The 24,871-nt window shown below is 47.8% G+C and overlaps 1 protein-coding gene across 2 annotated transcripts in view; it reads right to left on the bottom strand.

Moving 5' to 3' along the window:
- Positions 1-24,487, bottom strand: part of LOC105023093 (adiponectin receptor protein 2) — a 33,684-nt gene extending 9,197 nt beyond the window's left edge. The window contains exons 1-3 of one of the 2 annotated variants that reach the window (XM_034287720.1): positions 24,468-24,487; positions 13,033-13,418; positions 2,137-2,313 (exon numbers count right to left, since the gene is read on the bottom strand). In XM_034287720.1, coding sequence (XP_034143611.1) covers positions 2,137-2,313; positions 13,033-13,155 — 300 coding nt within the window. In that variant the 5' untranslated portion in view covers positions 13,156-13,418; positions 24,468-24,487. Of the gene's footprint in view, positions 1-2,136; positions 2,314-13,032; positions 13,419-22,247; positions 22,368-24,467 lie in introns of those variants that run through there. The other variant, XM_010892001.4, reaches the window with a different exon arrangement.
- Between the last annotated feature and the right edge of the window lie 384 nt (positions 24,488-24,871).

Genomic DNA, 24,871 nt, shown 5'->3' with positions numbered 1-24,871 from the left:
GGGAGAAGGCCCGACACACTGCCCATCCAGGGAGAAGGCCCGACACACTGCCCATCCAGGGAGAAGGCCCGACACACTGCCCATCCAGGGAGAAGGCCCGACACACTGCCCATCCAGGGAGAAGGCCCGACACACTGCCCATCCAGGGAGAAGGCCCGACACACTGCCCATCCAGGGAGAAGGCCCGACACACTGCCCATCCAGGGAGAAGGCCCGACACACTGCCCATCCAGGGAGAAGGCCCGACACACTGCCCATCCAGGGAGAAGGCCCAGCTGGAATCTCCCTTCAGGGCTCCACAATCCAGGCCCTGTAAGGCAGTAACTCGGATATCCGAAGTGGCTGTTTAGTCATTACGAATGACTAAATGTAACTAGGATTAATATAAAGCCAGGTTTAGAGTATGCTGCAACACAAAAGTATAGATAACCTCCATTTAATCCAGTTCTACAGATGAGCCATGCTGGCAGAGCCCAGTCTGTTTCCAACACATGCATAATGTGAAGCTGGCCTCCTACACACAGCTTTCTGGATTCAGCAAGGCCAGAGGGAAAGACAGGGACAATGGCCACGAGAGAGGAAAAATCCCAATGTCTCTCCAAGCTAGCGGACATGGACCGGAACACACAGGCAGCAGCCCAATCTGCACCCCATTTCCAGTTGGTTCAGGCCAGACACACTGACTTGTATAGAGGTCAGGGTTCCATTTGGGAGAAGCCATTTTTCAACAGGCTGGTAAACACAGGAGAATCTGTCACATGAAATGACTCATTTCCCTAATTGAAAGCCTGCCTTTTGAAATACCAACAAGGTTAACTTAGTTTCCATAAAATGTGGATATCTGAGAAGCTTTTGTTGTGAGGGTGAGAGAGGCCGATGGTGAGGGAGACACTAGAGGGAGGGGCCGAGAGGGAGGGGCCGAGAGGGAGGGGCCGAGAGGGAGGGGGAGAGACCAAGAGGGAGGGGGAGAGGCCAAGAGGGAGGGGGAGAGGCCAAGAGGGAGGGGGAGAGGCCAAGAGGGAGGGGGAGAGGCCAAGAGGGAGGGGCCAAGGGGGAGGGGAGGAGAGATGAAGGGGGAGAGGCCAAGAGGGAGGGGGAGAGGCCAAGAGGGAGGGGGAGAGGCCAAGAGGGAGGGGAGGAGAGAGGGAGGGGGAGAGGCTGGGGGGGGGCAGAGAGAGGGAGGGGGAGAGGCTGGGGTGGGGGGGGGGGCAGAGCAAGTAATAATCTTCCTCATTGTGAGAATGGATGTGGATGAATACTGTAGTACTCATCCACAGTTCACTAAGTAGGAAACAGGGTGACATTTTGGACGAACCCTGAATGAAGAGAAGCTGTCAGAGAGAAAAGCAGTTGGGGTGGTGAAGAGCTGGAAAAGCTGAAAGTTACAGAAAGCAGGTGTTGAACCATGACTCTCCCACTTCGTCTTGTTTCTTTGGATGTGTGTGTGTCAGTCAAACATGTTGGTGTGTTTTGCCTCTCAACATATTTGGGGAGAAGTGTTCAGTAGAATGGGTAAAATAGCCTAAAGTCTCCAGCTGATCTGTGTGTGTGTGTGTGTGTGTGTGTGTGTGTGTGTACCATGTTGGCTTCTTGCTGGCCTAATGTGTTTAACAGCCTGAATCAGGGCACATCCTTTTAGGAAGCGTGTTTTTTGTTTTTATGAGAAGAAATGAATAAAAGTTGAATAAACAAGTTGGTGACGTGGTCCATGTATAATCAGGAACAAAGTAAAAATGAACACCCCCAAGACGTTCAGACTAAAAATAAACCACACTGGATAAACAGCCATGGGTTAAAATGTGAACAAAACAACGCAAAACAGCAATGACAAAGTCACACTCCTGTTAGCAGTCTCAGTCTCGTTAGCCAGCATTCCCTCTCCACGTCCTGTCAACCTTATGGGGTGTGGGCAAAGCGCGGGACGTTGTATTAACGAACCCAGGATAATACCAGCTGTGGAGTCAGAAACACTGTCCATGTAACTGACCCCACACCCGCTGTCAGCTGCGGACTTCATCCAGTTGCAGAAACATGGCCACTCAGCTCTTAATGCACAGACAAGGAGAGCAGGACTTCCGTGGACCTGTGTGTGTGTGTGTGTGTGTGTGTGTGTGTGTGTGTGTGTGTGTGTGTCACCTTGTGCACAAACTCCTCCATCTTCTCCATGGCGTGGTGGGCCTGTAACAGGGGTGTCAACCCCATGAAGCCCTCGTCTGGAGTCTTCGGCTCCTCCTCCACAGGGGAGCTGCAGTTTTCAGTCCCATCTCCGTCCTCCTCCACCGCCTCCTTCCGCCACTCCAGATCACTGGGTCGCTGAGAAAACAAGGGAGTGTGGAACAGTGAGACCCTGAACACAGACCCTGAACACAGACCCTGAACACAGACATGTCTGGTTAGTTTTTCTATCTTTGTGGGGGACCTGAAACCCAGTAACGTTCTCTCCGAATCAGTACAGCCTTAATCGAAAAGTAACCCAAGTTCTAACACTACGCCCTAATGGGATTTTCTGTAGTGGGGACCTGCCAAAAAACCTGTGTGTGAACAGAAGTGTTTGAAGTCCCCCCACACAGTCTGGGAACACACCCACAAGCATGCACAGGTGGAGACTTGGGTCAGAGCCCATTGCTCTACATCACAACAGGGAATATCAGCAGGTCGTTCGTACACGTACATGCACGCTCACGCACGCACACGCACAATTGGTGCAGTCTGGCTGGTGCCAATTTTGAGCCAGTCACTTTGAGGCTCGGCAGAGTTCAAAGCCCCGCCCACTCATGTGGCCGCCTCCCTCCCGTTCAGCAGCCCTGGGCTGTCCCAAACAGCACCCTCCTCCCTATGGACCCTGGTTAATAGAAGGGCACAAGTTGTCCCAAACAGCACCCTCCTCCCTATGGACCCTGGTTAATAGAAGGGCACAAGTTGTCCCAAACAGCACCCTCCTCCCTACGGACCCTGGTTAATAGAAGGGCACAAGAAAGGGCACAAGCTGTCCCAAACAGCACCCTGCTCCCTACGGACCCTGGTTAATAGAAGGGCACAAGGTGCCAGTTGGAATGCAGATCTTAAGTGTCTGTCCCCCTCCCTGGCATCTCCTCGCTTCACTCCCACTACAAAGGCAGTCACACACACGTGCAGATGCGCAAGGCGACCAGTATGAGATGGCTCACAAAAAGCACACACATCCGCAGTAGAACAAAGGGCTTCCACCGAGCAGAGACGCGCAAGTCTCTCCGTCTTCAGACCTCTAATCACCAGGCCCTCCTCCTCAACGCCAACAGCCCCCGATTCACCATAATGTCATCAGCTGGCACTCGCGCACACACACACGCACACACACACACACACACAAACACACAAACATGATAAAGACCAAAAGTTAGGCCTAGTTAAATGAAGGGAGAGAGGCAGAGCGAGAGGCAGAGCGAGTGGCAGAGCGAGTGGCAGAGAGAGCGGCAGAGAGAGCACGAGAGGCAGAGCGAGCGAGAGAGATGAGAGGAAGAGATAAGAAGGGAAGATATTCAGAGCAATACAGAGAACAGATGCAAGTAGAAAAGACAGCGTTTGAGTGCCAGGATACCAGCGAGGAAGACGTCGAGTCAGGGAGCACATGATAGACAGAGAAAGAGGCACAGCCAGATTAGCCACAACCTCCAAAAACACAGAGTTGTCCTGCCTCCCCTGGAGAGAGCATTGTCTTAGAGGAACCAATGTCTCCAGTCATTTGATAAAACATTTTTTAAAATGTGATTTAAAGTGATTTCCCTAGCCACCACAAACTGTCACACCCATAAAACTAATCTGGTGAGCACTGTTGGAGCCAAGCCAGAGCACTGGCGCAGCCAACACCAACCTCCACCCACGAAACATCTCGGGACTGGTACTATGACCTAATTGGGAGCATGGCTGTCTGATGTCCTTGGCCCTGAACAGAACCTGTACACATTTATGATAGCACACGTAATCTCACACACAGAGAGGCACAGTGAAACCAGTTCATAACTAGCCAACTGCATCTCAACACACAGAGACTCACAGTGAATCAAGGCTAGTGTTTAATCCACACCAGACACTGGAGAGAAACGCTATGGGTCAATCAATCAAACAAGAACACTAACATGGACGCGTGTAGGTGTGTTGGGCATGTGTGTTGGACACGTGTAGCTGTGTTGGATGTGTGTAGGATCAAAGAGAAGAATGAGAGAGCTGGAAAACTAACCACTAGAGGGCCTCGGCCCCATTGGCTCTGCAGGACTGCTCTCTCATCCAGCGACAGAGGGGCTAGCTAGCGGTGATCAGATAAGATGCTGGCTGGATTTATAATGCATGACTAACCCATTTCCAATGGCCGCCAGCTAGACAAACAGACTTACAGAGCATTCTAACAACAGCCTGGCCAGGGAGTGTGTGTGGGTTTTCAGTTAGGCTTGTTGCAGACATCGCCATGTCTCAATGTTAGGCTAACTCTAAAGTTATCCTAGGGCCTACTCAGTGTGAGCACGTGCGCACGTTTGTGAAGACACGCAGACAAATCGGTTCTCTAAATCTGTTTTTATAGGATTGGACTGAATCTATTATAGTGAAAACTGTGGAAACCAAGACAGCTCAGCTACCCATACCTGGTTCAGATCTATTTAAACAACAAGGATGTCCGTTACAGTGTACACACGCTCTGCTGGAAGCGCCAGACGGAACAGAGACTCTAAAAACATGAAACAACCAAGACGTGAACCAAACCCTTCCTCAAGACAGGTCAATCACACACGCACCGCAAAAGTCACCAACCCACATAGACAACCATGCGTGAACACACAAGATCTACACCACGAGAAGCGCCCCCCCCCCCCCACCCCCGGCCATCACCACGCACGCGCTTCAGTTGCTGGAATAGCTGGAAAATACACTTAAAGAAAAATCCACAGAGCCAGCTGAAAACAGGAAATATGTCAGCCATGAAACAGGGCAAATGCTGCACATCAACCGTGATACAACTCAGTAATAACTCATGCTCTTTTTAAGTGGCGTTGCTGAATCACTCCAACTTCACGGCCTAATGAACTGAGGCGCCGTCGTTTTCCATTACCCTCGAACGCTGATCCATTTCCTGTTGAAAGCCCTTGACCAGAAGACACGGAGCGAAAGATTAGACTTATAATATTAAGACTCATAACTAACAATCTGTTGTTCACAATCTCAAAGGATTTGTTTCATTTAGCAGCAAACCCCAAATACAGCCTGTGACCATCTGTCCAGAAGGGACCTCTTTCATATATGCGGAGCAGCCTCTTTGAAAACTGGTCCAACGCTCTTCTTTTAGTTATAACAGAATAATCCATGTTCTGTGTCAACAGAACCCTCAATCATGTCTTAGAAGCTCCTTTCAATTAAAATACACATTCATTTTTCTGCTGATTAAATAACATTTGAAAATATGGTCTCAGCTTTGTGGCTTTGTCGCTCTGCAATGCTACAACCCTGGTAGTTAGCCTTCAGCCATCAATGGAACACATCTGAAATCTAACTAACACCAACATACTGTCTGGATTTCGTCAAACGGTGGCGTCCAACCTCAGGAATCCCACGGCTTGATTGCCAACGGCCAGGGTTTACCCAAATGACAAGGCGGTTCAGCGAGTTACTTCCTGCTGGTTTCCGGAGTAGCAGGTTGAACGTTACGTTGACATGACATTGATGTCACGGCAACCAGACTCATGTAGTGTAGCTAAAGCCTACGTAAAACACCAAGCTACAGGAACGAGAACATAGTGAGCAAAATAAAATATTACCTGCGGTTAACGGAGTCAGATTAAGACAAGGGCCCAGTAATCTAACCCTACATGTCTAGGCCGGTCAGCAGTTATGTCCCTGATTGCCTAGCAACAATGGGATTGAAATAATCCAGCTAATCTGTGTCATGTTAGACCACACCATCAAAACAAACAATCGTTGCCACGACGTCCAGCTGGCGTTCTGGGTACATCCCCCGCAAGTAGTTATTCGAAGCAGATCTGCCGTCCGGATCAAGGGGGTGGAGCCGACCACACTGATAGGCCACGTGGGAGCAGCGTAGGACCATTCACAGGGATGGGCCGTGGCTGATTTAGAACGGGGCTACCGTTTAAATACCTTGTGCAGTAAGAGCAGGGATCTATGACAAGGTAGGATGGGGAGAACTGGTGCATGTAAACAGGTGAGGAGCGCTACGCCTCTCCCCTCACTGCAGAGGAGGAGATTAGCAGGAGCGACTGGAGCCTGAAAGCACGTCACTATAGATTACCCTACTCACATGACAAGCCCAGGCACCACACTACAAACCCTAAGGACACCCAGGGAGGGAGAGCCCCCTCATCTGCCCCCACCCTCTATTCCTGTCTCTTAGTCCCACCATGTCTGTCTCCCCACATCCTTAGAGCACAAAACACAGACAGAAAACATCTTCCTATCAAAGTCCACAAGGTGAGGCCATTTACAACACACACTGTCTACTTGTCACAACGTTTACCACAGTGATGATCCCGGCATCGCCTTAACAGATCAATTCATCTTGGCCTCAATCTCAGACTACACCTTGGAACATACACTAGATGTCATGAATATTAAATAATGCCAAAGGGCACAAAACCAGGACAGGGGTCATGCCATTTCCAGAGGGTCAAAGGTTACTAAACGATGAGGTATCCTGCTGAAGTGCACTGGTAAAGTAGTGTCCTCAAATGTACTGGCAGATACCTCCTGGCCAAAAGACTCCTTCAGGCTGGAAATAAGACACAGGCCGGCTGAAATGACACCTTATTCCCTGGATACTTCTAACCAGATTTGTTTGCACACTGACCGTCTTTGGTGTCCATAGGAATATATTATACGTAAGTATCATCATTCCTGGTGATAATCTTTATTTTCAGCAGGGGGCCATGTTGAGTCCAAGACGACAAGATTACAGAGCGCTCGCGTGCAGACATCAAAACATGTACAAGCACAGGTCTACACACCGCACACAATATGCAAAACAAAAAAACCATAACTCAGATCCCAATCACAAAAACAAAACACTCATCAATTCATCCAAATGTAAAGTATGTTAACAATGACATTATAGAGTAAAACTAAAGCGGAAACTGAAGGGATCAGATGAGAAATGAAGGCCTAAGCTAGGGTGATTTAAAGAGAAAAGGCGTATGGTCTATGAAGTCTTCAAAGATGGCCAGCATACATTCTGAAACAGCGCTCAGCGAGGTGGACCGAGATGAACTCCCAGTAATAGAACACGATGAACCAGGAAGTCAACATTACGTGTGACAGGCAACCACAGAGCAGCACACTGGCTACATAAACAGCACGAAAGCTCAGAGGGCACACCAAGGTAAGCAGTAGATGAGGGAGAGAGTGTGTGCGTGTGTATATAGGGGGCTTTGCCCTTAATCCTTTCATGTTCAAGGTTAAGGATTTACGGCCCACCATCAAACGAAGACAAAATAAACCAACCAACATTAGAGGGGGCACATCAGCACCTCACAAACGGTGTCCTGACCTTCGCGCTCTCCTATTGCTGGAGTTGACGCTGGGTGACTATGTCCAATAACGCTGCACTGTTTTTAAGAAGTGTCCCAAGGTTCAACACATTTCTCTATTGAACCGACAGATGGTTGTAATTCTAACGCAGATATCCTGTACTTCTAAACATGCTCCCGTGGAGCTGAGAACACTGGCACCGAAAACATGGTTCACATATGAATTATTTATTATGTCATGGCAACAATATTGTTTTTGTAAGATGAAAATAGCAGCAACCAAATAACATTTGAGATCACGTTTAGAAAAACATGATGCTTTGCAAGGACATGGCAAAATTGAAGAGTACCTAAATATTATAATATATAAATTTTTTATTAATATAGCTAACGCATAAATGTAAAGAAAAGGGAAACCTTGCCCGTTACATTTTAAATTCTAGCTTGCATCTAAGCTTTTATCACATCACTTTGAAAATGTAAAAAAGAATTGCGATGTCGTTTGGGCGAGCTGCGCGCTGTTGTTTGGGCAAGCTGAGAAGGCAGGATAGAAAAAGAAAACGGTTTATTATTTGACACAGCACATATCCAGGGCATTCTGAAGATGCAACCGGGCGGAAAAGGGCTGATTTTCCCAGATAGGAGAAACAGCAAGGAACTGCAGTGCCGAGTGGAAAGTCCTTCGGTGTCCTTGTGCTCTTCACTGGAATAGAGTCCTCATGCAGACCCATCAGCCCTGGTGTCGGACCGGTTTTTCTCCTTCATAGGAGGCGTGTCTCTATTGTACCACAACAGCTCTACAGCCGCCCAGAAGAGTTCAGAGGTCATCGTACTGTAGCCAATGCCCCCAGGTGGAAACCGGAGAGACGCTTCACAGGGCTTTGAAGTTTAATAAATCACGGACGCGGGTGGATGTACGCGTGTGGGCGGGGCTTAAAGGGCAGACGAGGGCCGGAGACGGGGGCCCCTAGATTGGTAAATAAACAGGAACCAGTTTTACTGGGACATACGGCAGACAGACCGACAGACACAAAGAAACTTAAACTGAGATAAAAAGTGAAAAGAAAAATGAAGAGAAATGAAAAAAAACGGGACGACAGCAGGCGAGAGCCAGATTGAGATGAGATTACTACAGGAGGGGAAAGATGGGACAGGATGTGAGCAGGCGCCCTTCTCCAGGGGGTGTACCCGGTGTGGCCGGCTGGCTGACGGGTGTGTGTGTCGGTCCGTGACTGTATCGGTTTCAAAAGGTACATGTGTGAAAACACAGAAACGTCTAATTCCAATCAATTCGTGTCCTCGATCTGCAAAGGGATCATCAATGAAGAGCTGTGTGCTCTCTGGAGAAGGCATGTTCCACCACACAACAGAGTTCCCAGACACCTGCCCGTGTCCAGGTAACGTCCCATATCAATGAAGAGCTGTGTGCTCTCTGGAGAAGGCATGTTCCACCACACATAACAGAGTTCCCAGACACCTGCCCGTGTCCAGGTAACGTCCCATATCAATGAAGAGCTGTGTGCTCTCTGGAGAAGGCATGTTCCACCACACATAACAGAGTTCCCAGACACCTGCCCGTGTCCAGGTAACGTCCCATATCAATGAAGAGCTGTGTGCTCTCTGGAGAAGGCATGTTCCACCACACACAACAGAGTTCCCAGACACCTGCCCGTGTCCAGGTAACGTCCCATATCAATGAAGAGCTGTGTGCTCTCTGGAGAAGGCATGTTCCACCACACACAACAGAGTTCCCAGACACCTGCCCGTGTCCAGGTAACGTCCCATATCAATGAAGAGCTGTGTGCTCTCTGGAGAAGGCATGTTCCACCACACAACAGAGTTCCCAGACACCTGCCCGTGTCCAGGTAACGTCCCATATCAATGAAGAGCTGTGTGCTCTCTGGAGAAGGCATGTTCCACCACACACAACAGAGTTCCCAGACACCTGCCCGTGTCCAGGTAACGTCCCATATCAATGAAGAGCTGTGTGCTCTCTGGAGAAGGCATGTTCCACCACACAACAGAGTTCCCAGACACCTGCCCGTGTCCAGGTAACGTCCCATATCAATGAAGAGCTGTGTGCTCTCTGGAGAAGGCATGTTCCACCACACATAACAGAGTTCCCAGACACCTGCCCGTGTCCAGGTAACGTCCCATATCAATCTCGCCAGACACTATCAACCCAACAAGGAACTGGAGAAGTCAGAACGACAGTGGAATCCAAATGGGGGGGGGGGGGGGGGGCAATGACCTTTCACTGCCTCACGGGGGCAAACAGTCACATGCTTAGAGGGAGCGGATGTCTGGCCAGGGAGTGACTGGGTAGAAAGTTTGAAGAAGTGAAATTCTGGCTAACCCCTGTACCTAGAAACCAAGGCCTAGAAAAGCCACAGACACCATGTGACGCCAGACTGTCACACACACACACACACACACACACACACACACACACACACACACACACACACACACACACACACACACACACACACACACACACACACACACACACACACACACACACACACACACACACACACACACACACACACACACACACACACACACACACACACACACACACACACACACACACACACACACACACACACACACACACACACACACACACACACACACACACACACACACACACACACACACACACACACACACACACACACACACACACACACACACACACACACACACACACACACACACACACACGTCTGAGGAAGCACGCTATCAAAGATACTTGTCAGACATTCAAAAACATTTCTGTTTTATTTTGTATTTTTTTTAAGTGGCCTTTTCACACTCAACAGAAGACGAGTAGTCAGGCCTGTTAGAGGCACCACAAGGCTAAATGGGGAGAGTGTCGCTGAGACCTGATTGTTTTCATCACACGGAGGAGGTCCCAGGTAAAGCAGCATTTCATGCCTGGTCTCTACAGTGGAGGTGAAGCCCATACAGGCCACACCGCACTCTGACTCACCACACCTGGTTCACATAACAACAGATGAACACGCAGGGCAACAACCCAAAACGAGGGCTGGGATAAAACTAACATAACCACTGGAAGGGTGTGTGTGTGTGTGTGTGTGTGTGTGTGTGGGGCCAAGCACAGTTCAGCCCAATCTTTGCCACTGGACAAAGGATAAAAACGGTATGACCGGGGCACACTTGTAAATCAGAGCCTGTCCTCCGCCAGCTAGCAGAGTCTCATTAAATCAGTCAGGAGAAAAGTACCTCAGCCGGTGTGTGAGGCTGGAATTCCTAAGTGACACAGAACAGCGCTCGGCCTGCCGAGGCAACCACGCGTCTCTCCCAAACACCGTCACGCACCAACCTCAGGTACAGCCAGCGGCGCTCGGCCGGGAGAGCCCTGCAGGACATGTGTCTGCTGGCTGGGTACGCTCCGGTGAATCCCTGGCCAGGGGTTTCTCCCAGCACCAAGGCGTCCCATCATCCCTTTCTACTCAAGGGGCTGATCGTGCATCGAAGGGGTTTGCTGGCGCGTTAGAACAGAACAGGAGGCCAATAATCTCCATCCCTGGGCCACATCTCAGACCCGGAGGACCAATTATGTCAGCACGTTAACCAGTCAATAATGAGCGAGTGAGTGAGGTCCAACCTGTGTTTGAGTGTTCCTCGATCCTGATCGCCCAATTACACAGAGGGATACTGAGGCCAGTGTCCTTCATCCTGACCGTCCAATTACATGGAGGACTAGTGAGGCCATTGAACGGTACCTCCAACGATCAACACCAGAGGGCTCCGGTTGAAAGCCCTGCCTGTGGGACTGAGCTTCCAGGTGAGGTGCACGGTCATATTTAGGGTCCACTGCCTTGCTCTCTCCCCCTCCCTCCCCCCATCTGACCCACCCATCTACCTCCATCCGTCCCTCCTGTCCCCCACCCCCTCTGTCCATCCCCCCCCCCCCCCCCCCCCGTCCATTCCCCCCCCCCCCCCCCCCCCCCGTCCATCCCTCTTGTCTCCCCCCCACCTGTCTCCCCCCCCCGCCCGTCCCTCCCTCCTGACACTCTCCGTCAGAATCAATTGTAGTGTGTCGGGATGATGCTTGAAACCAAACTGGGTCAACGACACTGGCGTGATCTGGTGTAATAACAACAGGGAGGTTAATGAAGATACGGATGGCAGTGAGAATCGTGTGTGTGTGTGTGTGTGTGTGTGTGTGTGTGTGTGTGTGTGTGTGTGTGTGTGTGTGTGTGTGTGTGTGTGTGTGTGTGTGGGGGTGGCGTTGTGGAGAACAAGTAAGCATGACTCACTTGCCACGATAACAAAATCGAAAGACGTGTTTTGTCATCTTCTGTGTGTGCAACTGTGCAACTGTGCATGTCTGTTTGGCTCTGTGCTCATCTTTTAAGATGAGATGGACAGCCACATGTTGGGGCTCAGTCTCCACGCTGTTTGATGAAACCCTCAATGTGATTATAACACTGGAGAACAGAGAGAAAAACGAAGAAGCATTGAGGGAGACAAGAGACAGATGCGAGAGAGGGAGGGGAGAAAAAAAAAAAAAAAGAGAGGACAGGACAGAGAGAGAGAGAAACAAAGGAAAGAGCGAAAGAGGAGAGACGCCAGACTGAGGTGCGTTTTCCTTCCCTCACACCCCCCCAAGCTAAGCAGAGATCAAATGAAATGCAGAGTCTTTATCTGACTCTAACAGTGCATTATACACAGTCTCACTTTCACACACTGCATAATGATTAGGGCCACCTAATGAAAGAGAGACGTGAGGCGGAGACGTAAGGACACCGCGACACAGGATTTAAACAGCCCTGAATAAAGACGTTACCTTTCAGAGGTCGTCATCTCATCCTCGCCTTGGACACCCTGTCACTGACCACTCTGGGTTTGTGGTTGCACCATCACGTTGATGTCATTAGCATAGTTGGGTCCAGAACGTGAAGCAGACCCAACACGTTAAGCAAGACCGGTCCCGGGGCCAGAGACAAACGTTACGCTGTTGTCATCCAAATTCACCTTTCATTTCCTACTGTAGAAACATGTCATTAAAGACACCAGCACTGAGGCTGTCACAGAACATGTGAACCATCTAACACCACGTATGCCACCACAATTATCTAGGTTTCAAGTAGACGGCTGGGGTTTGGACCAGGCCCTGCACGGCGACTTCCTAGATGCCTCCAACACGATCCTGCCTGTATTAAACCAAGCTGTAGTTATAAATCAACTTACTGTCCTAAAGAGTGTGTTTGCTGCCGTAGCCCGATACCCGCAAGGAACGATGAGCTCCTCATCTTAGTTCCGTATCAATATCTTGATTGTAAAACAGTTGCTACAGAAATCAATATTGACTACTGGGAACCGTGGCCATTATTGCACGGGGTCGTTATTGAATATAGCAGACACTAGTCAACTCGGGTCAAATGGGGAACTCCACAGAAAAACACAATAAGACATTATTGGGGGGGGGGGGGGGTACTGGGAGTGCGATTAGAACATCCGCCTGACAGGAAGCAATAAAATCAGCACTCACCCTCCTGCTCTGTCCATTGTGCGCGTGACCCCCCAGGTGGACCTCTTTGGAGCCCCCCGGTCCCTCTGTAGTGGCACCATCAGCGTCCACAGCAGAGCTCCCACAGCCTCTGTGCCTCAACATGAAGCTGGGGGCATCGGACGTCACGGTCCCCTGCTGCTCCCCTCCGCCACTTCCTCCTCCTCCTCCTCCTCCTCCTCCTGCTCCCTCCAGCTTGGCTGCCGGCCTGGTGCTCCCCGCTGCGGACTGATGGGCCTGATTGAGAGGCCGCCGGCTGGACCGGTGGAGATGGACGGGCGGAACTGTCCCCCACCCGTTAGAAAAGGGCAGCGGGCGGGTCTCCAGGGATTGGGGGGTGGGGGGGTTCGAGGAGATCTGCGAGAGGTCTGGACGGGAGAGAACAGGAGACAGGAAATGACTCGTCGTTAATTACTTCCTTGTTATTAACCGTTCGTAACCCTTCCGCCGGGGCAAAAACGTTGAGCCGAGGAGGCGCTGGCGTCTAATGTACAAACGGCGGCATTTTGAGGTGGACTTCCCATACGCTGGTGTGAGGATTGGCGACAACCACGTAACAGCAAGGAGCCTAGAAGAACCGGGTCTAGAACAGGGGAATACAAGCAAGCCGACAGCACACATTTCACGGCGAGATGGCAGCAATTAAATGACAAGAAGACAGCTCCCCACCAGACATTTTGGCTGAGCGGGGTGTTATGCTCCGTAGCCTAGCAACCAATCGTGCCAAGGACACGTCTTTCATATCTCACTCCTTCCCTCTCTTCTGTACTGGCCTTTAAAAAAAATATATTAAATAAAATAAATGCCTGCCTTCATCTCACACCCTCCCCTTTGCTCTCACGCCATCTGAGCGTCTGACACACATCCAAATGTCCCGCTGCATAGTTTCTCCCCTCTCTGAATGTCAGGGGCGTCGCTGTAGGTTACTGGAAACATCCCAGACCCGAGGGACAGGCCACACACGGCTCGGTACGCCACGGGCCCACATTCCCCCCCGAGCCTCGGACAGGACTGCCTTAACACCAGCGGCATGTTCAAGGTGAGCACGCCCTGAAGCAATACAACACCCCCCCCCCCCCCCCATTCTCTGATGACATGGTCCCTTGGCTGGGAGGGGGTGGGCTGGGAACCGCAGTGCAGAACAACTGGATGGGACCTGGAGTGTCACTGTGTAAGGGGTGACCTACCTCATATAGACTACCCCCGGAAGGAGGGGGGGGGGGTCACTGAGTTTTGTAATTCTCCTTTTCTCTAATATTAGGCCTACAAGCTTCAATCTAGGTTATTAGCAAACAACTCTATAAAAGGGAACTCGGCTAGGCCTATAGATAGATCCATTCAGTGATTGATTGTGATAGAGTAGACTAGGCTGACAAGTTAAATTAAAAACAGATGTTAAAACAATCAGCTATGAACAGTGGAGTGTCTTCTGAGACACTAGAATTACCCACAATCCACCACAAAGCTGGGGATGGGGTGGGGGGTGAAGGCCCCATGCAACATCTAGCATATGCTTTGGTGCTCTCCGATCTTTCTGGCATCAACACGGCTCTCTTGCACATATATGCATGCAAATATCAGGCTATTGTTGACAGAAACCATAACAACAAATGTTCTGAACCACACCCACTTGCTTAGGTTGATCTTATCCAGTCAAAGTGAATAAAACATGAAGCTCGTCCACCAATAGGAGCATTATACGCCATGTAAGACCACAGACTATTTACCGGACGATGAATAGATCCTACACCAAGACATTTGTCCGGCCAACTTAAACCAATGAAACCCAATACGGTTTCACATTTGGCTATACAAACTGTACCACTTTGTGATTCCTCCCCAGTAAGGAGGACTGAGGACACGGCTTAACCAGGACACACGGAGGACTGAGGACACGGCTTAACCAGGACACACGGAGGACTGAGGACACGGCTTAACCAGGACACACGGAGGACTGAGGACACGGCTTAACCAGGACACACGGAGGACTGAGGACACGGCTTAACCAGGACACACGGAGGACTGAGGACACGGCTTAACCAGGACACACGGAGGACTGAGGACACGGCTTAACCAGGACACACGGAGGACTGAGGACACGGCTTAACCAGGACACACGGAGGACTGAGGACACGGCTTAACCAGGACACACGGAGGACTGAGGACACGGCTTAACCAGGACACACGGAGGACTGAGGACACGGCTTAACCAGGACACACGGAGGACTGAGGACACGGCTTAACCAGGACACACAGAGGACTGAGGACACGGCTTAACCAGGACACACAGAGGACTGAGGACACGGCTTAACCAGGACACACAGAGGACTGAGGACACGGCTTAACCAGGACACACAGAGGACTGAGGACACGGCTTAACCAGGACACACAGAGGACTGAGGACACGGCTTAACCAGGACACACAAAAAGCAACTAAGGAGTTTCTGTTAGCTTTCAGCACACTGTGTAAACACTCACTAAAACATCGGAAAAGGAGCGTGCATGTGCATGTGTGTGAGGGGTCTACTGTCAAAACAGCTTCTCTCACACATCTCGCTACGGTTTACAGAGCATGCACCAGGCCAGTGGCATTAATGTGTCTTTCCTAGAGAGAATAATATATTAACACACTGAAGATTGAGAGTCAACGTAAAATCTTCTGACATCAATTAAAAAGGTTGCGCAATTAGAGTAGCAGTGGATGTGAGAAAATCTGAAAGAATAAAATGGAAAGGCAGTTTGCAGGAGTGTTTTTCATTAAAAGGACCAGCATGGGTAAACTAAATAGCTTAGTTTATCAAAGATTAAATTACAGCTCTGGAAAAAATTAAGAGACCACTGAACCTTTTCCTTTCCAAAAAAGTCGAAAAGGAAGGTTTTGAGTGAGGAACGGAAGGGTTAATATTAGGAGACCACTGAATTGAACACTTCTTTTCAACATTCTGGAAAGAAAAGAAAAAGTTGCAGTGGTCTCTTACAGCTCTGTAAAAATAAGTTTTTTTAAAAGTGTGTGTTTGCATTTTACCTACAGCTGTTAAATGACTTAGCAGTTCCAATGTTCTCTCCCTCTCTTAAAAAACAATCTGATGTCCTTTTTAAGTTGCATCAAACAACAGACCTGGGTTGGATGCATTGTTAAAGGTAGCCCAATCCTGACCATTTGCGACTAATTACATCAGCTCTTTTCAGTAATAATGCTAAATATCTGAATTTGTCACTCACTGTGAATGCAGAGAGTCCAAGGGAGAATGGGGCCATTTCAGATCTCACACTAAACGAACACCTCGTTCTGCAGCTCTGATGATACAGGCCGACATTTCAGCCCATTTCATTTTGCTGCTTGCCTGATGAAAAGCTTCCAGACCAACTTAAAACCGCCACTTCTAGTGTGATTGTTCGATCAATCTCAGGACCGTTTGAATTTTTTCCCCCTTTTAGTCCCTACAAGCTGCGATCGGCGAAATTACAATGACCGCTTTCAAGTATATTTTTTTTGTCTGTGAGAAAGCCCAGTAATTCCTACACAGGGAGGATAACGGACAATAGGACGGTTAAAATCAGTTATTACACGCGTGTCATCTAGTGCAGGCCAGTGTCTTAAATGGCACCTCACACCACCTCCCTCTAGGTCCTTCCCCTAACCCTCCAATACACCCTCTTTTAAGGTCCTGGGCCTAGAAACCACAGCCCCAAAGTACATGGACACCAGCCTGATGACCACCTGCCAAGCCCAAGGGCCATGTTTAGTTTGCCTTACCTTTTGACCTAAGGTTATGTCCTTCTCCCCTCAGTCTACTGGTCATTCCTCAAGAGTCTCTCTGGACATTTTCCTCTCTCTTTCCCCTGCTTAACCCTTTGTTGCTGTTGGTCTGCATATTAATTCCCATAGCATTTGAATGTGCTCCGGCATGTTCGAGATGCACCACACAGGACTTTGGCCGTCAATCGCGGGAAACCCGTGCACTGCGCAGATCCAACAGAACGGTCTTCACACTTGCCAAAATCCAATGGGGCTGTAACAAAAATGTGGCGCAAGCTACCTCGGACGGGGGCATCTCAAGCCATCAATATACAAAACAATTTTGCACTTGGCGTCATAACCAATACGTCTCGGAAAACACAACATAAGGTAAAGAAGTCCTCTGTTTCTTTGGGCATGTGGCTGGTGCGGTTTAAAACTCTGAGCCCACCCCGGACCTCCCCCTCACTCTTTCAACATGTATCTGGCACACCGCCGACAGTCCTGGCCTCTGCTCTGAATACCACCCACACCACAGCCTGGGGTCAAGACACTCTGGGAATCTCAATGGTGTCTAAAGGTTGAATATTACTACACACAGGGCTTCACCCTGGTCAAATCTAAAAAGTTTGTAATACAAAGGACAGACGTGAAAAAAAAAAGATCTACCAAAGAAGTCAGTAGAGTCTATTGTCAATGTTCCTCTAGAGAACGACCTCACCGCTTTGGTACCACAAGGAATAGAAAAATCAATTGCATTGCCAGTCGCAGGAAGAGATGGAGCGAAGCCTGAAAGGAGGAAGGGGAAATGTCATTGAGAATTGATTTCTATCAGATTTTTTTTTCCAAGAGTGGCTGCGGTAAAGCTCAAAGTGCTTTTGAGAGGAGAATTGACGGCGAAACCCTGGGGCTTTAAACCTCAGGAGGGGGCCATTGGGTTCTAGTGTGTATACAGAGCGTGTTATCGGTTGAGGGCTTTCCGGTCAGAACCGTGGGCATGACGCGGTGACCGCTCCGGCTAGACCAAAGCCTTGCTTATGACGGTATGTGGGAACACGGGGACTTGCAGGAAGCCAGGGGAGCATCAGTGACCAGCGACTACCTCCACAGCGATGTTCTCACTGGGTTCCAGGGTGCTCTACTGGGCGGGACCAGCTAAAGAAATGACAGCCAGCATCACAGACTTGGATTCTTCAGGTCCGTAGGGACGGGCGTTTTGGTTCTGTAGCCTCGGACGACACCTCTATCGATGATAGATACTACGATGACACCGCAGTGTCGAAAACCATGTGTTACTGTGTTTTGAAGTTGACTGGCGCTGCCCGGGTCCACCAGAACACGAGCCCAGAGAGCAGTGAGGATAACATGACAGCAGGTGTGTTCCCTGGTCTCTATTCACCATAGTCAATGTCCTTCAGGGTTATAACATGCATTTATTATAAACCTGAAGAACAGGTTTATAACAACGGATGAGGAGCAGGACCTACCGGTCTGTCTAGTGTTGCACTTGAGAATGATTTATATAAGCTTACCATTTGAAAAGCAACCGGTTGGCCTTATGAATCATTTGGTTAATTTGTTGGGACATTTGTTTTCCCTTTAATTATTAGTTTCAAATACGTTTTATAGAAGGAGTAGTCTATGTACTGCTTTCAGCTCTTTGACATGTTAACTAATGCATGTTAATACATTGACATTATATGCACATGCCCCTTCTATGGATTAAAAAGACAATGCCATTCTATGGCCACGTGTAAATCGCCCTGCCCCAGTGACATCCACTGTGGTCTAGCTAGTCACCCCTGACAAACAGACAGACAGACACACACACACACACTTTTGTTGTAGCCCTGAACTAGCTCACTAGTTGATCCAGGTGTGCTAGCACTGGAATACAGTGGCTAGATGGGATTGCTGGGGGACCCCAGGAGAGGTTTGAGAATCATTGGTCTAGGCGTCCAACCAAATAAGATCAGGCTACAGTAGTTCCATTACAGCAGATTGACCCCAAAAAAAAAAAGTACTCTATGCTCCAGGTCGCATGTCACCTCAGTTCTTATAACACGCTCAGACTGACAGACAGGCGTAACCTAATATTCACATGAATACATTACGCAAAATGACACCTGAAACAACACCATCATTAAAGCTAATGAAGTTAACTCAAGAGCAGAACTGAGAAGGGAATCCATTCTGAACTGAATTTGACACGATCCGGACAGACAAAACCAGTTTTGAAAGTTGGCCGATGGTTTATTGACTATTCTGCGAGTTGGTTTCAGAGAACCAGTATAGCCAGTTCATCAAAAATGTAAAACCAAAAAAAACAGGTGCACCTTACTAAGCCCAGAAGAGGAAACCTTCTGGAGGAAAGCCTGGTAGTCATAACAGGTACACTCAACAAGATGTACACATGTCATAGCTTAGTGTGTTATGTTTACAGGCACCACAGGTTTTCAACCAGGCTATTCTCTGTCAAGAATTGGTTGCTGGTTTGTGGCAAAGAACGAATGAATACAACTCAGTGTCGTCACATGCTTAAGAATCGTAGCATGTCATTCGGGAGAACCAGAGTATCATTTGTCTAACAGACACTTTTCATAGCACCACAGAGGCAATACAACATCACCAGCCCAGGGCATATCCAACTCAGCCTGTGCCTAGCAGGGTGAATAATTAATATTGGGCCACACTGTTTCATTCAGCACAGACAGACCCACGACAAGAAACTAGCCAAATACGGAGCAGTGAGAATGGGGCTGAGTTTAAACAGCCACAAAACCTGCTGGAGCCATCTCTGGGTGTGCTTAACATGTGATGTGTGCGTGTTAACACTGGGCCCTTTGTGTCTGGGCCTGCATCATAAGACCTGACCGTAAGGGCCGGCGCCGGATCAGACGAATACCAAGAAAGAGGGGACATGAGGGAAAAGTACACACCACACCTACCCACCGAGCCTCAAAGAGACCCAGCCAGGACCCCTTGTCCAAGAAAAGTGCACCAAATAGGGAATAGGCTGCCCTTGGGAACACGTGCATCTCTGGGCATGTCTGACGGACGCAGGTTAACAAACGCATTAAGAAGTCGCTAGTTAAGTCTGTGAAAACAATGAGGGACCCACGGACGCGTTAAGTAGAGGGCTATTTAGGCCAACAAAACCACAGAAAACGCAGAGATCCACGACAAGCGTTTCATTTAAATGCCTGGCAGCAGTGGGGACGTCATGTGACGAAGACTTCAGTCCACAAGGGCCTGGGAACAACACCCATTAATATTAGCAGGGCCTGGCGACTGAGTATCATTTCTAGTATCAGTTGACGTTTTCGAGCAGGTGACAGACTCTTCTCAGAAAAGGCAAGTATTTTAGTTTGAACGCCGGCTGCTGACCTTGCTATATGCGGCTAAGAACACATTGCAATTTCCACTGAAAAAGACCAGGGATGTATGACGCTTCACTTGAATTTCTATTAACCCAAGAATCACCCAAAACCAAAAAAGGAAGAAAACCCTTTGTTGTGGTAAACTCTAGGGCAGAACCAGTTTCGTGGACTGCATGATTGTTTGGCTCTGGGTCAACTGTAATTTCTATAGTCAAGCAGTATAAATTATATATGTACTTCTGAGACACCAGTCTAATTTGTGCCTTTATCAGTGGACTTATTCATTGCGGAGGTTGTGGGCTTGTCACAGTCGATCAATCTAAAACAGTGACTTGCAAAGCGTGTGGGTGGGGGTTCAAACCAGGTGGTCAGGAGTTTCATGTGGTTGGGCAGGTGCTCAGGAGATGGTTTTGAACGTATTTCAGAGCCTTTTTGTAATTTGTTATTATGATGACCAAAAGAACACCGAATTCGCTGAGGAATTTTTTTTTACTATTTAAATGGAAAATGTCCTCTCAGGATCAAGAGATAAGCTTGAAAATCACTAACATTTAAACATTTGTCAGATTCATGGAAATAGGCTTAGAAATTTTATAATTTCTGAATAGGGAGAAGGGCTACAAATCCACTGACAAACCTACAATCTCAGTTAATATTTTATTCACCCAAATAAAAAAATATCGATTTTTACATGGCAAGTTACATTTTGAGATAATTTGGAGATGTCTGATGTAATCAAGCCTCAGTTGTGGTAATAGATATTTCCTTGTGATTGCATGACACACATGCTTTCACCCACAATCAGAATGTGTGCCAAATACATTTTACGTAGCAGCTACTACTTTTGACCAGATCCAGAAAAGTTAAACGGCCTTGGATGCCCTACAGTTATTTTCTGACAAACTGACTTCAAAAACAGCCACCACCTAGAAATATATTCTCAGTAACAGTATGAACAAATTAGTTGTATAAAAAACAACTGTCAGTATTGGCAAAGGCTGTGCTCGGATAAATAAAAATGCAGACAGAGTATTCTGTTAACGGCAATTTAATCAGCGTCGTCAAATTGTGAAGTATGCTGTACTGTAATCGATGCAAACAAAGGAACGTGTGACAGCTAGCTTAAGTTCTTTGAGTTTGACAATATACTAGTTACCTAGCTACATGACAATAATAACATGTTTTTAAATACCTCCCTGCTCGTTTAAAAAGTGAGCAGTAATTGGAGGTTTGTTACAAACCCCATACCGTTAGTCAGTAGCTTGACGATATACCATTCGGCATTGGACCAGCCTAATCCAGCCAGCTCGCTAGCAAAACATTTGTGTCGAGCTGCGAGACAAAGAAATCCAAACTCCCAAGGTCTCCTCTGACATCTCTGCCCACAGTATGTTGACAGCCTAAAATGAGTCCACTATAATACAATGTTCGTATCGACAATATGACAAAAACTTTACGAATGAACAACTGACAAGCAAAACAACCCAGGTGTCAAATGTACAATGTCATCGACCAAAGCGAAAACAAAATACCAGACGATGTGATGACAGATACGGGTTTTGTTTACAAGCTAGCTAGTTAGCGTAGATGGATAGCTGCTACTAGCAAGCTTTCAGTGTACTGAACGTATCGTAGTCTTTGAAAGAACCGGGTCAGTGACTTTTGATCAGTTACCAAATCGAATGTTATTATCGTCGAAGGTTAGTAAGCTAACAATCTGGCCATCTAGATACAAATACTACCGACAAATATATTATTGTACAAGCTTACGTCAGCTAGGCAGCCTAAAATCACGTTGTAATTTCCAACAACTGGCTCAATCTAGCCCAGACAAGAACTCACTGGCTACAGTACTGGGTGTACGACAGCAACTGAGCCTACCGACTGATGTTGTGGAACTGAAAGCCCTAGCTAACACTAGCTAGCTAAGCAGTGCGTCACTAACACTGTCACTGGATGGAGCGCATTGGCTATTTGCTAGGCTAACGTAACTATCTATTTATCCCAAAGCCGTTAGAATAAATGTAAGTAAAAATCAGAAATGCCGGTTAAATCGACGTGACAACCACTATGTGTACCTGCTTGTGCTGTCCTCTTGGTCTAGCGTTGTTCCAAAAGAGTTGACACGACTCCGTCTATTACTTCATTGGCTCCGACCGCTCTGAAAGCGATTCTGAAGACTGCCTAGAATTGACTCCCCTAATGACGTAGCACACTTTGTGACGCCCCTCGCGTGAGCTCCCTGAAACCAATCAGATGGCCCTATCGGGGACAGGTGGCAGAGAAAGATTATTTGGTAATATGTTTGATGGGAACTGTAGTTCCTTGGTGTTTGTCTCACCGTTGCGCGCTGTCATTATACACTACGTCCCGAACAACCGCAGAACATTGTCCCAGTCAGAACAATAAATGTTTCTATAAAATTTCAGCGTTGAGAGTACCTGACTTTACATTCATTTTTACAACCTCACTAATAACACTGAACACTAATCAATATTTTATAAGGCCTGCGCTCAAGATATAGCAATGCATGGATGGTTCTAAGGACTACTAATCAACTAAACAACTACTTTACGAAGTTTCAGCAGATACAATTGTAGAGCGCTCCTTCCATACTCTATTGAGGGTACTGGGGTGTTCCCACTATTAAATATAACTAGGCTACAGTATGTCATCCCCCATGGGCTAATCAGGGAACTTTATTAATCCGAAATTCCTATGACAAGACACAGCTTAGAAAAACGGTGCCTGCTGTGTTGGAGATAGGCATGGGTTAACAATACTCATCACTCTGAGCATGTGTGCCAAATTTAATCACTCCCAGTCAGACTAATTAAAAGGTATAGATATGCGTTCCTTATAGCTGCGCCACGTGGTTAACGGTTTTTGTTTTGATTAGTTTTGCCTATGCTGAAATATCCGTGACTGATTGATGTAGGAAGCTAATATCAATATCTGTGTTGCAGCTTATGGTGATGTAATTAACTGAGCTTCAACTTCCCTCAAGTTATAAGCTAGATTCTCAGCTGTCATCGCATTCTGTCATCTGATTGGTTGTGTATAGCAAGCACCAACCCATCCACTCAGTAAATGCCGGAAGGGTAGTGTTCCACGTGTGTCTTTCACAAATTCAAAATGGTGGAATATCCATTGGTCATAAAAGGAAACTGTCTAGCATGGAGTCCAATATGTAACACTGCAAGTATGGAGTCCAATCCACAGTTCCCCCACAATTTTGGAAGACAACATAACCTGCACTCAAATTATTCCAGGCAGCTATTTCAGTCCAAGCCAAGTATGTTTGATGAACTCATGCACCCTTGGCATGTGGAAGGACTTTTGGACACACACACATAAAAACACTGCTGAGTGCAAAGAGCGAAGTTTCGGGGCAGTTGTGCAACAGGCCCATGATGCAATGGTACAGTTGGTCACAAATGGCATGAAATTCCATAGGGTTTTAAACAATGTACCAATCCCAAATGTGACCTTTTAACCTTTTTGGACCTCTGCAGAGTTGCATTTTGCCTGCCTCCTTTAAGCAATGATCCGTTAATAAGAGTTGTGTCAGTGTGTTGTGTTGGTGGGTTTCACAGGCTGATCCAAAGGGAGTCATTGCTGAAAATCCTCTAGCTGGAAAACACACACCCAGGGGTCACTCACCTGCAGCTACCTTAAGGAACACATGTCAGATGAAGGCTTGCAATTACCTAATCCTATATCCATTACACACACACACACACACACACTCACCTTGGTTAACCCCCTTGTCACTAACTGTATTGCATTGAGCCATGGGTATTGGAGGCTATCCAATACCAGATAGTATATATGACTGTTTGTTCCAGTAACATCTTATCTATTTTGATTAGGGCCCTTATAATGATCTAAAATATGTTAAGATAACTACTTAGTATCACGTAATCACAAATAAACAGCAGGATAATGCAGGGCTGAAAGAAGATGCAGATCGTCTTCAGAGGTGCTGCGGGCTCTTCACCTTCACCCCAAATCCCAACACACGTTGACTCTGGCTGACGGTGGAATTTGTCTTTTGATAAAACAAGTTAGCTGGGTGATAAAGTCAGAGAGCCAGGAGAGTCCGCGCCCTAGAAACAGGTTTTACACCTGCTGCTGGAACACATACCCTGTTGTGAACACCCGTTGTCTCTGATCACAGCACAACAAAACGCAATGTAACAGTTGCTCTCCCATCCAGTCCATCCGGTTTAAACACGTTCTCTCCCGAGGCATTTTAATTGCCAATAAAATGCCTCGGGAGAATGCTCTGTACTCACCAATCTGTGAATTTGCAAAACCATAGAAACATCGTTCTAGAATCTTTTCATTCGTTTCACTAATTCCGAGACAGTCAGACGATCAGACCACATCCTGTTGTAATTTCTAAAAAAGGTGTGTGGTGCTGAGGTGGGGCTACTGAGTCATAGTGACAGTTGTCCAAGTTGTCAGGGTGATTACAAGGATTACCTAGGCCAGTGTGGCCTTATCCTTGGGCGCTGCTTCTAATCTACTGTCATGATCTAAGGTCGCTCCCAGAGAAGACGACATCATGGGCCAATTTAGCCGCGTGGGACAAAAATCTTCTGAAGTCTCTGTCTATTTGTACCCTGTGGTTCACAATAGTTCTTCCCATCAATAATATGTTGCTTGCTATATTATTAATAAAATCCAAGGTTAGCAT

The sequence above is a fragment of the Esox lucius genome, chromosome 18, assembly GCF_011004845.1.
Source record: "Esox lucius isolate fEsoLuc1 chromosome 18, fEsoLuc1.pri, whole genome shotgun sequence".
Taxonomy (NCBI): Eukaryota; Metazoa; Chordata; class Actinopteri; order Esociformes; family Esocidae; genus Esox; species Esox lucius.
Note: the sequence above shows the minus strand (reverse complement) of the source record. Positions and strands in the feature narration are given on the sequence as shown.